Raw genomic sequence first — 12,085 nt, 5'->3', positions numbered from 1 at the left:
TTCTCTTCTCTTCCCTTCCCTCTTTTGTGTGACTTTGGACAGGTTAATTCCTTTCTCTAGGCCTGTTTCCCCACAAAATTAGAAATTTATACTAGAATCTAGGTCAAGGGTTATGAGTAAATGGACCCCAATTTTGGCGGTGGGAGTGGGTCTTCGAACTTGAATGGAAAAAAATTAAACCTTTATTTCAATGTATTTTATTTATGGATTTAAAACACTATTAAGAAGAGCACTTCATAGGCTTCACCAGACTGCCAAAGAGAGCCAGGAGACAGAAATGGTTAAGAGCCCCACGCTGCATGATCACTAAGTTCTGAGACAAATTTATTCATGGCACTATTGCCACTTCAATCTATTTAACTAGACTCAATCTATGTTTGATTGACTCAGTGTTTCCCTTTCTAACTAGAAGCAATTTTAAAATCAAAAGTACTGCTTGTCAGACACAGGACCAATGGCCTCCAGCATATGACTTCTGGGAATGTCCCTGGGGGACAGACCCTCTAAGCCTTGCTGATTAGCTTAGCCCTACAGAGGAAGAAGAGCAAAGCTATAATATGGATTAAGTACATGGACATCTCCAGTATCTTCCAATATTCCTTGGATTTCCACCAATACCTCTTCTGTTTTTAGGAATTCAAGGTAGGTCATCAGACATGTTAACAGGCAAGTAAATACATTTTCAAAAATCTCTGTGCTTACAATAATTACTTTCCCTCTGAAGTCCCAGACTCTCTGAGCTGTGAAGGACCTTAGAGGTCACCAGCTCCAGGAATTCCCTCTAGAATAACCCTGACAAGGATACATCCAGCTTCTTCTTAGAGAGCTCCACTACCCTCTGGGGCAGAGTCCATTTTCTTGAGGCAGCTCCAATAATCAGTACCTTTTCCCTCAAACAGAGCGGAAATCTGCCTTTCCCTTATTCTTATTTGTGTCCTCTGTAGTCAAACTGAACGTTGAACCCTTTTGCATCCCTCCTAATTCTCCCTTTTAAATGTCCTCACAGAAGGTAGTTTCTAGTCACCTCACCACCTTTGCATATGATCTTGTTTGTTACAACTCACATCCATAAAGTACTTTCCTTACAACCCTTTAAAGTAGGTAGTGCAAAAAAAAAAAATATTATCCCCATTTTACAGATGAGCACACTGAGACTCAGAGGGATTAAATAATTTGCCCAAAGTCATACAACAAATGAAGTGAGATTCAAAGGTCTTTCTTGAATGTTGCTCCTCAAATGTGGTACCCAGAACTGAACATACAGAAAATTGCAGCAAAGTTTGTACTATTAGGCTTCAGTTATAGATTCTTAGCTCCTTTAAGAAAAACAATGACTTCATTCTCTGGGTTTCCATCCCAGCACCCAGGAGAGTCCCTAACTCTTAGGAGGTGCTTAATAGATCCTTGTTGATTGGTAGATGGATAGAATGAGTGAAGAGTAATTTACTAGGCTTTGTTACCAAATCAGGCATGGCTTCCAGGACATTGAGGATATCAGGATCACTCAGCTTGTTGTTAGAAAGGTCAAGAACACAAATACTGAGGCAGTCCTTTAGGTGTAGAATGTCTTCCACAGTCTCTAGGTGATTGTTAGCAATCTGCAGAGTGCTTAGATCTGGGAGACAAGCTGAAAGACAATCACAGCCGGATTAAAGGATAAACACCAAAGACTATGGAAGAAGTTTAGAAGCAGGAAAGTGAGGGACATGATGGGAAAGCAACACGTAGCACACGGCACTTCTTACATAGGTTCTCGATGGTCTTGATATAGTTATTACTGAGGTTGAGGGAATTCAGTTTTTTCAAGGGTTCGAGGTTCTCAATTTTATGAATTAAATTTAACTGCAAGTAGAGGCAACGTAATTCTGTCTGTGCCTGTAGGTTCTCAATTTTCTGTATCCCGTTACATTCTAGCCAAAGGCACCGTAATCCTGTGTACTCTTCCAGGTTCTCAATGCGGTCAAAACCTAGAGCGAATGAACAAGCAGATGAAGCTAAAGGGATCTGGCTGTCAGCAGAGCAAGAATTAGAGACATACCACTTAAAAGCATAACCACCACCGGCTGGTCCACGGCTGGTCCACAGTGCAGGATGTTCCAGGCCCTCTATGAGGGCGCCAGCCTTGTCTCATGGTTTCCTGTCCACACACTCTACAATCCAGACAGTCTGGACTAATCTCTGCCCTGCTGTTTCCTCTTGGAAGCTTCTCCTAATGAGCCTGGATTTTACATAGTGTTTTGTGATATGCCACTCTAATGATGAGATTCTGTGTAACTGACTGTTTATGTCTTGTGACTACTACATTATAAGCTGTGTGAAAGCAGGGACTCTTGTCTTCTCTAAATTCTGTACGTCCTCTAGGACAGAAGTTCATTCTGAACAAGGCAGGTTCTCAATAAATGTTTGTGGAATGAATGAATGAATAACTCAGCCTAGTATTCCATACCTTGACAGTATAATGAAAGAACTTATGGAAAGTACATCATTGATTTCTCTGATGTTGAAATCCAATAGGTGAAAATGAAGGTCCAAATGTACTTTCCCTATTACATATATGCCATTCTAACACCTGTATTTAAACCACTCAGGAAACCTTAGGAAATACTTTCTATTTCCAGCCCATACTCTCCCTCTTGAGTCAACAAGGTGCTATGTTGAGTATGTGTTGTATAAAGTGACACAAAAAAAGTCAAAAGAAGGGAGTAGGGACCCTGTGAAGGAGCTAAGCTCTGCCACAGTGATTGTAGAAGGATTTAGGACTAAATAAAATCCAGAGCTTTTACAGGAAGCCTTTCCCAATCCCTCTTAATTCTAGTGCTTTCCCACTGTTAATTACTTCCTATTTATCCTGAACAGAGCTTCTTTGTATACGTTGTCTCTCCCTTTAGATTCTAAGCACCTTGAGGGCTTTTGTCTTTTTTGTATTTTGTCTATTTTTGTATCTCTGGTGATTAGCACAGTACCTGACATAAAGTAGGCACTTACTGATTGATTATCACCTCAGTTCTTTATCCTGTTCTCTCCCAGTTCCCCCTCCACCACCTGGATCTTTTTGCTTGTCCATTCTTGGTTCCAGATGCCCAGGATTACCAGCCACTGTTGCTCTAGGCCTGTTCCCTCACTTTTCTAACCAGAGTTTGAAAGGTCTGCTGGGGGTAGGAATGAAGGCATTGTAAAACAGAGGGAAAAATGAAGAGGAAAGAGAAGGAAAAAAAGGATTTATATAGGGCTGACTACATGCCAGGTATAGTGCTAAGCACTTTACAAATATATTACTTCATTTGATCTTCATAACATTCCTGTGAGGTATTATTATCATATCCATTTTACAGTCAAGGAAATTGAAGCAAACAATGGTTAAGTGACTTATGTAAGGTCACCCGGTTAGTCTGTGTCTGAAGCTGTATTTGAACTTCTACCATCCTGATTCCATGCCCAGTGCTCTATCATACTGTGCCACCCAGTTTGCTCTGAGGCAAATATCTAGTTTTGCCCAAAGCTGGTCATAATAGGATGGGCAAAAGATGTATGTGATTGATCCTGTTCTATGTCTATGATTTTTTTGTAGAAGACTTTTTTGTAGGAAAACTCCCCAGGCCCCAGAGCTTGGCTGTTGGGATCTTGCCTAGGCCTCCTAGACAAGCTGCTTCCCTGGCTCCAAGCATCAGGTTTCTCATCTATCAAATGAGGGGAAGTGGAGTGGGGTATCAGCCCTATGCTTGTAAGCTGGGTGAATGCCCAGGCTAGTAAGGAGGAGAAAGTACGATGGAGATAGAAAGAAAAAGAGGGGGGTACAAAAGAGAGATATTTTAGCTGGAAAATTAATTCAACAAGTATTTATTGAGTGCTCACTGTGTATTCAGCATTGTGCTAGAGACCATGGTACATACACAAGTATATAATAACCTTGGTCCTTAAGGAGAGCTTATTTCCTGTCTTTTGAGGGCAGAGGAGATGACATGAAATAATTAGTGAAAACCAAGAAAAAGCATTTTTAAGTGCTACATTGCATATAATTAGGGGCAGAAAGTATGGTTCAGATAGTAATATTTAAAAAATAATAAAAGTGAAGAAAGTAAGAAAATGGAGAAGGCCTTAATGAGCTTAGCGCGCTTCCAGGAGGAGGTAGAATCACATGGGCCTTGAACAATCAATGGGAGAAGGTTCTGATAGAAAGAGTATCCCTCACATGAGTGAACAGTGCCATGAGTGGGCAATTAATGAATAAGTATCTAAGGAGAGACTGACCTGGCTGGAAGATTGTCTGGGTAAAGTGGGACCAGGTTATGGAAAGCATGAAACCAACATGAAGAATCTGGCCTGGATATGACAGACAAAGAGTAATCACTGCAGGCTCGTGGGCAGTAACATGAACCACAGCTTTAGGAAGCAGTTTTAGTCTGGCCATTCTCTACAGGATGCACTCAGGAAGGGAGAGGTAGAGCTCAGAACAGTGAAGTCAGCAAGTTTTCACATGCTCTAGGTATGGTATGTGAAAGGCTGAAGGGTCCGACAAACGATCAGGGCTGATGGGAATGTTTGGAAGGTAAACAGCTCTTAGCTGAACCCATGAGACTGGAACAACACCAGACCAAGTGTCCACAAAGTGACAGTATTCTATTTGAGGAACTCCTACCAACCTAAGCTTCCTGTGGTTCTATTGACATTGCTGTGTTGGAAATGGTTTTCCCCAAAAGTGTAAATCCTTGGTGACTCCTGTCCCAAAGCTCACTGGGATGGGATTTTCTCCTTAGTGGAAGAGGGCAATGCCCTGTGACTGGGTGAGGGGCAGAGCAGAGCTGGGGAAGGTGGGAGAGAGGAGAGCTTTTCTGCTTTCTTCAAGTTGTTGAGTCTTTTAGAATTTGGGGCGCTTTGGGCTTCCAGCTTCCAGAGAGAAGACGCTGATGACAGCCCCACTTCAGGTTCTCCCTTCTGGGAGGAAGCCAACATGAGAAGAGCTGGCAGTCTCCATCACATCCCTGTCCCTAGACTGAAACACGAGAGACTTTGGGAACTTTTCCTTAGGTGAGATCTGGGACTCTTAGCTGAGCTGAGTTACCTCACTCCCAATGGGAGAGCTCCTTCACCCTGTATTAGCTGGTGTGTGTGTGTATATGTGTGTGTGTGTGTGTGTGTGTGTGTATGTGTTCTCCTTTGTATACTTTCTCTGATTTTTGTTTGCTATCGAATTGGATAAATAGGTTTCTTTGCTAATTTCTGCGAGGATCAAATGAGATATGTGTAAAGTGTTTAGCATAGTTCCTGGCATAGCACCTAGGTCTATATGTTATCTCACTGACAGTAATCTGCGAAATGGATAAAGGTATTATGAGGTTTCTGTTCTCAGAGAAGCTGAGGTCCAATGAGTATCCCTTGCAGGAAAATCACCAAGCCAGCAAGGGCAAGGCTAGAACTAGACCTCGGCTTTCTGACGCCATGGCCAGCCCTCTTCCCACTCCACTCCATCTGCCTTCTAGGTCCTCAGGTGAACTTTCAATGCCTGTCTGAAAACAGAAGCTTACCTTTGAAGTGTAAATAAAGCGTGTCATTTAATGCTGGAGTCATATACAGTTTTTGTTCCTTGCAAAGTTTTCTAAGGAAAGTTTTAGTCATTCTGAAATCATAATAAAGTAAATTAAGTGATTTTTAAAAGTCAGTTACAAAATTTATGTTAAACAATCTGGAACTATCCAAAAAATTTAAATCAAATTGTTCATACCCTTTGAAATTTTACTATTGGGACTACATCTCAGGGATATTGCTGACAGGACGAAAAGACCCATATATATGTAAACACTCATCATCGTGTTATGTCAATAAAGAGGGAGAAACAAAACATGTGGCCAAACAATTAGGGAATAAATATGTGAATGAAATGAAATACAGCTGCACCTAAGGGATGACAAATATGAAGGGTTGGGAGGAATCTGAGAAACTGAATGAAGATTATTAGAAGGCGAAGAAAGTCAAGCCAAAAGAATGGTCTGCACTGTCACTGCAACAATGTGAACAAGATCTTCATGGAGTGGCAACAGAATTCTATTCAGTGTCAATAGTCAAATACGGTTCAAGTTAAAGGATAGATACATCCATTTCTTTCCTTACTCTTTGTAAGGGGTGGGGCTTTGTTTAGGTGTTGGGAAAATGCAAGAATAAATTTTTAAAAAGAAAATCAGAATGAACAAGGGAAAAAAGTCAGTGATAAGACATGGTCCCAAAGTATGCATACTGAAATAATTTAGGAAGCTTGATTTAACTCTTTCCTTTTGAATGTATCCAGCAAAGATAAATTAAACACTTCACTGGCAACACTCCTGAGTGCCACCTGAACCAAATTAAAATGGAATTGGGGAATATTAACAAAATAAATGAAAAATACAATAGAATATCCATATTGTCACTGTGTGATTTTCTAAGTCATTATGGAGCCCCAAGGATTTGAGTTTGATACCACCAATGTCTGGGATATATACATTTTTTAAAAAACATTTTAATTTAACACTACTTACACAGCATTTTCCAATAATAGTTTTTAGGATAGTTCTGTGCTATCTAAGGAGACAGGAGCTCATTCCATATTACTTTCTTTTGTCCTAGCCTTCCACAAAAACATGCCAAGAGGCTATCATTAAATGTGACATTACCTATGACAATCATCCTTTTCATTAGTTTTTTGTCTCAAGGAGTGATTTTTTGAGTTTTGAGCACCACTTTGCTTCTGCTCACTTTGGTACCATTTTTCTGAAGAAGGGTCTGTAGATTTCTCCTTAGGTTTTATCTCTGAAAAAGAGAGATATCTTTGTAAAATCAGAAAAGTTGCATGCAATAATTCCCACAAAAGGGATTCCAAACATTAATTGAAGTTAATGTCAGCATTTCAAAGTCTGTTTGCAGTTAAGTTTGCATTCTAACAGAAAAACAAGGAAAATGTCCACATTTTCTAAGTCTGATCAGTAATGTGTGGGTAAATGTTGGTAAATTAACCGAGTGCTCCCCTCAAAAAAATGCTTGCATGAACACTTTTAGGTTTAATCTGCATTATTACAGTTTTCTCCATCATAGTCTATACCAGGGGTGGGGAATCTGTGACCTCAAGGCCACATGTGGCCCTCTAGGCCCTCAAGTGTGTCCCTGTTGAAATTCATTCTGGGTAGTCCCATGCCAGTGTCTCCCACATCTCACAATCGATTCCAAAGTCTTTAGTGTTCTGGCCTAATGTGAGTTCTCCATAAAATAGTCTTTTAGGAAAATCCACATCACTATGCTAGAGTCAAGTTACAGTGTGATGGACTGTGATTGATCAGACCAATGCAAGCTCAGAATGCTCTACCATAGGTCAGGCACAAATAGTCCATGTGAACGTTTGGCGTGGGTTCTGTAAATTTGTGCATTTTGCACTTCTCTTAAGCTATTTCAATTCTGTTTTTCTTGTAGAGTGCAGCCCCTTCTCTGATGTGGGCAGGTCATGCTGAGCAGTCCTGTGCCAGTGTCTCCCATGTCATAGTCAATTCCAAAGTTCTTAAGAGGGACCTTGAGAATGTCCTTGTATTACTTCCTCTGACTACTATATGAACACTTTCCCTGTGTGAATTCTCCATAAAATAGTCTTTTTTTAGCAAGCATGTGTTTTGCATTCAAACAACATGGCCATAGGAGTTGCGCTCTCTGAAGCAGAGTTTAAACTTAATAGTTTAGGTCAAGAAACATTCCTGGAAAGTGTACTGCCAAGGTAAGTGAACTTATCCACAGTATTCAAAATGTTTCCATTTGCTGTAACCAATGGTTCTGCATATGGATGGTGTGGTGCTGCCTCGTGGGGAAGTTCTGTGTCCTTGGTCTTTGTAATTCTTTCTTGTAACTCTTAGGCCAAATTAGCATAAGCATCAGGGAATCATTTTTTTTTTTTTTTGGTGCAGTTGTTGCATCTTTGCCACAGAAACTGCATTCACAATCATCTGTGAACAAAAAAGTCATTCATCAATTCTCTCTCTGCTTTAGTCTTGGCTTAAAGCCTTTTCAAGTTAAATAATCTGCCATCAGTGTGATAGCTGATTTTGATGCTATTTTCATCCTCATTGAAGTCAGCAGGTACAGAAGACTCAAATGAGGTTTCTTCAGGATGGGCATGTTTGTAAGTAGTACGAAAACAGCTAGTAAGAGAGGGAGAGATTAAAGATAAGTGAGAGAGTGGAGATAATAAATGGGGGCAATCTGTTGGAGAAAACAGCTTGTATAGGAAGAGAGGTTTTCCTTGGTGTGAGATAGGTGAAGGAGGAGATAGTGACAGAAGGCATCTGGAGAGAAGAGGGAGCTCTTGGCAAATAGCCTCAATTTTTTTCAATAAAGTATGAAGTTAAGGTTCTCAGTTGAGAGAGTGAGGGAAGGAGGAGTCATGGAAGATTTGAGGAGGGATGAATAAGTTTGGAAGAGCCACTGTGGAGAATGGGATGGTAAGTTGATAAGGGAGGCATAGTAGGATTGCCTAAAAGCAGAGAGACCCAAGTTGAGGTTATGTAATATAAATTTGCAGTGGATCCAGTTAGAAGAGTTATGTGATTTTTATCCACTCTTGTTCAACAGCATATGTGTAAGAGCAAAGAAGGATAGTTGGAGTTCTCAAAGGCTGAGGCTTGGCAGAAGATAATTGGTAATATAAGGGAGCCAGGACTCATGGAAAGTGGGCAGAGTACAGTTGAACTGGTTCACCAAAGGTCAAGACAGGGAAAAGGAGAGAAGGTGGCTAGTTCAGAGGAGATGGAGTCAGAGTGAATTGAGAGGGCAAGGGATTGGAGATCATTGTGTGGACAAAAAGGAGGGTTTGTTAAAGGAGGGCAGAGGGAGAAGTGGAAAGAATGGATTATGGTCATATGAGGGATTTTAGAATTCTTGAATATGGAGGTGATACATTTGTAAATGATGACAAGATCAAGGACATGACCACATTTGTGTGTGGCTCAGGTAGAGTGATGAAGATGGTCATGGTTAGTGAGCAGGATGAGTAGTGGAAGGAGAACTAGTATGTATGTTGAAGTTCCCTAGTATGAGGGCAGGAATTGGGGAGGAGAAAAACTGTGAATGAGGCACTGAACTTGTTGAGGAAGGAAGGGGAGTAGGAGTGTGTAAAAACAGTCAGGAGGATTTTGATTGGGTGGAAGATGTGGACTGTCTCCCACTGATTTGTCTCAGGCTCTCTGCTCTTCCCCTCTATATTGTTTTGCTTGGTGAGCTCATTGCCTCATGGATTCAATTATCATTTCTATGTAGATGATTCCCAGATCTATATATCAAGTACTAATATCCCTCCTGAGCCTCAGTCCTAACTTTAATACTTTATTTCCCTTCTGGACATTTCAAACCGAATGTACCATGTACATCTCAACCTCACTATGTCCCAAGCAGAGCTAATTATTTCCCAAACCCTCTTTACTGCTGAGGGCACCAACTATTCACCTAGGTTTGGAATCTTGGAGTCATCCTCTACTCATTCTCTCTAACCCCACATATCTGATATGTTATGAAGTTTTTCCACATTCACAACAGATTTCCTAGGCATCCTATTCTCTCCATTCAAATAGCTGCCACCTGGGGCAGGCCTTCATCTCTTCATGCCTGGACTATTCAACAGTTCTTTGGATAATCTCCTGGCCTCAACTTTCCCCACTCCAATCCCTCGTCCTCTCAGTTGCCAAAGTGATTTTCTAAAGCATAGTCCAACCATGTTACTCCTCTCCTCCTTCACCCTCTCCCAAGTATTTGCAGTAGAATTTTACTTCATTGAATCAAATAGTTTTTAATAGTCAACAAATTAATTCTAACGCAATTTTGTGTTCTCTACACTGTTATATCAATTGTGTGATGGTAAAAATGAGTTCTACTGTGGAATATCACTTGAGAAAACCTACTTGTTCCCTTCTGAGTTAGTATATGGAGTATGATCTCTCAATTACTTTTTAGTAATTTAGTAAAAGCCCAAGATTTTTTCACCCTTTTGGTATCATCCCCTCTCCTTCATATACTCTGACAAACAATTTCTCAAAACGATGTCACATCCAGCAAGTACCTCCTCTTCATATTCTGACCTAGTTCAGATGCTTTTCCCTTTTGTTTGATTCTACTTCTTCAAAAAGCATATCTGGAACATGACGTTAAGAGTCCAGATGCAATAATTCAGTTGTCCTTGATGGTAAAATATACTGGTATAAAAATCTTTACAGGTATTTTTTATTTTTTGTTTGTTGTCCTTCCAGTTTCATCCTTAAACATTCTCAGCATGATGTGAATTAGTCAAGTCTCTCAACAACGTTTCTTTAAACTTGTTTCTCATTGTATTGTGAGCCCTTGCTCATAACTGTTCACTGTCCTCAATAACACTTTGCAGAGAATTTACAGCATAATAGAATATTAATAACAATATACTCACACATTGCTTTAAGTATTTCCAGATGTCTGTGAGGTGGTGCAGGTGCCTGTGACACTAAGAGGCTAGGTAATCTGCCTATGACCACAGAGGCAGTAAGGATCCAAACCAGGTTACCTGATTCCATGTTAGAGCAATATCCATGGGGATCAAGCCCCAGATCTTTGCCCTGTCAGTAAAACCTGGGACGAGACACTGAGAATTTCGACTCTGAACCTGGTACTATTACTACCAGCTGCTTCCCTTTTTGTTTGTCTGTACACACATAAGAGAAAAGTTCTAGACGACATTACAGACTTCTAGCTCCATTTTTTCTCCTTCTGAACTTATTCATGTGAAACCTCCTTTTTCTCCTGCAAATGCTTTTCCTTAACTTTGATACATCAGTCACTTTCCCATAAACATGCTCCCTTCTTGTTTCCTCTGCTTGGAGCCAACAGCATTCTCAACTGTCTTGAACTGTTCTTTCCTCCTCCTATGCCCACAGGTGTCTCTAACAGTAGACTTCACATATTCTTCTTTGTGTGTGTGTTTATTATTATTTTTAATTAATTAAATTTTAATTTTCAACATTCACTTCCACAAGATTTTGAGTTCCAAATTTTCTCCTCATCTCTCCCCTTCCCCCACCCTAAGACAATATGCATTCTGATTAACCCTTCCCCCAATCTGTCCTCCCTTCTACCACCCCCCCACCATCCCTTTCCCTTCTATTTTCCTGTAGGGTAATATCAATTTCTATATCCCATTGTCTGCATGTTTTATTTTCCAGTTGCATGTAAAAATTTTTAACATTTGTTTTTAAAACTTTGAGTTCCACATTCCTTTCCTTCCTCCCTCCCCACCTACCCTAATTAAGAAGGCAAGTTATTTGATGTAGGTGATACATGTGTAATCATGCAAAACACTTCCATAACAGTCATGTTGTGAAAGACTAACTATATTTCCCTGCATCCTATTCTGCCCATTTATTCTATTCTCTCCTTTGACCCTGTCTCACCTCAAAAGTGTTTGCTTCTGATTACCTTCTCCTCCAATTTGTCTCCTTTTCTATCATTCCTCCTCTCTTATCCCCTTTCCCCCTAGTTTCCTATAGAGTAAGACAGATTTCCATATACAATTGTTTGTGTATGTTATTCCCTCTTTCAGTCAAATCTGATGGGAATAGGGTTCACTCATTCCTTCTCATCTCCCCCCTTCTCCTTGCTGTAAAAACTTCTTCTTGCTTCTTTTATGTGAGATAATTTACTCCATTCTACTGCTCCTTTTCTCCTTCTCTCAGTACATTCCTCTCTCATCCTTTAATTTGATTTTTTAGATATCATCCCTTCATATTCAACTCACCCTGTGCCCTCTATCTCTCTGTCTCTGTCTATCTGCTTCTCTGTCTGTCTCTACACACACACACACACACACACACACACACACACACACACACACACACACACACACACACACACACACACATTCCCTCCAAGTACCCTAATACTGAGAAAAGTCTTATGAGTTACAAATATCACCTTTTCATGTGGGAATGTAAACAGTTCAACTTTAATAAGTCGCTTATGATTTCTCTTTCTTGTTTACCCTTTTCATGCTTCTCTTCATTCTTGTATTTGAAAATCCAATTTTCTATTCAACTCTGATCAAGAATGCTTGAAAGTTCTC

The 12,085-nt window shown here is 40.2% G+C and overlaps 1 protein-coding gene across 1 annotated transcript in view; it reads right to left on the bottom strand.

Annotated features, from left to right (window-relative positions):
* Nucleotides 1-12,085, bottom strand: part of DNAAF1 (dynein axonemal assembly factor 1) — a 38,529-nt gene that overhangs the window by 10,049 nt on the left and 16,395 nt on the right. Inside the window, exons 3-6 of the mRNA XM_072636179.1 lie at nt 6,645-6,780; nt 5,523-5,614; nt 1,746-1,967; nt 1,461-1,627 (exon numbers count right to left, since the gene is read on the bottom strand). Coding sequence (XP_072492280.1) covers nt 1,461-1,627; nt 1,746-1,967; nt 5,523-5,614; nt 6,645-6,780 — 617 coding nt within the window. The remainder of the gene's footprint in view (nt 1-1,460; nt 1,628-1,745; nt 1,968-5,522; nt 5,615-6,644; nt 6,781-12,085) is intronic.

Source organism: Notamacropus eugenii, chromosome 1 (genome assembly GCF_028372415.1).
Source record: "Notamacropus eugenii isolate mMacEug1 chromosome 1, mMacEug1.pri_v2, whole genome shotgun sequence".
Taxonomy (NCBI): domain Eukaryota; kingdom Metazoa; phylum Chordata; class Mammalia; order Diprotodontia; family Macropodidae; genus Notamacropus; species Notamacropus eugenii.
Note: the sequence above shows the minus strand (reverse complement) of the source record. Positions and strands in the feature narration are given on the sequence as shown.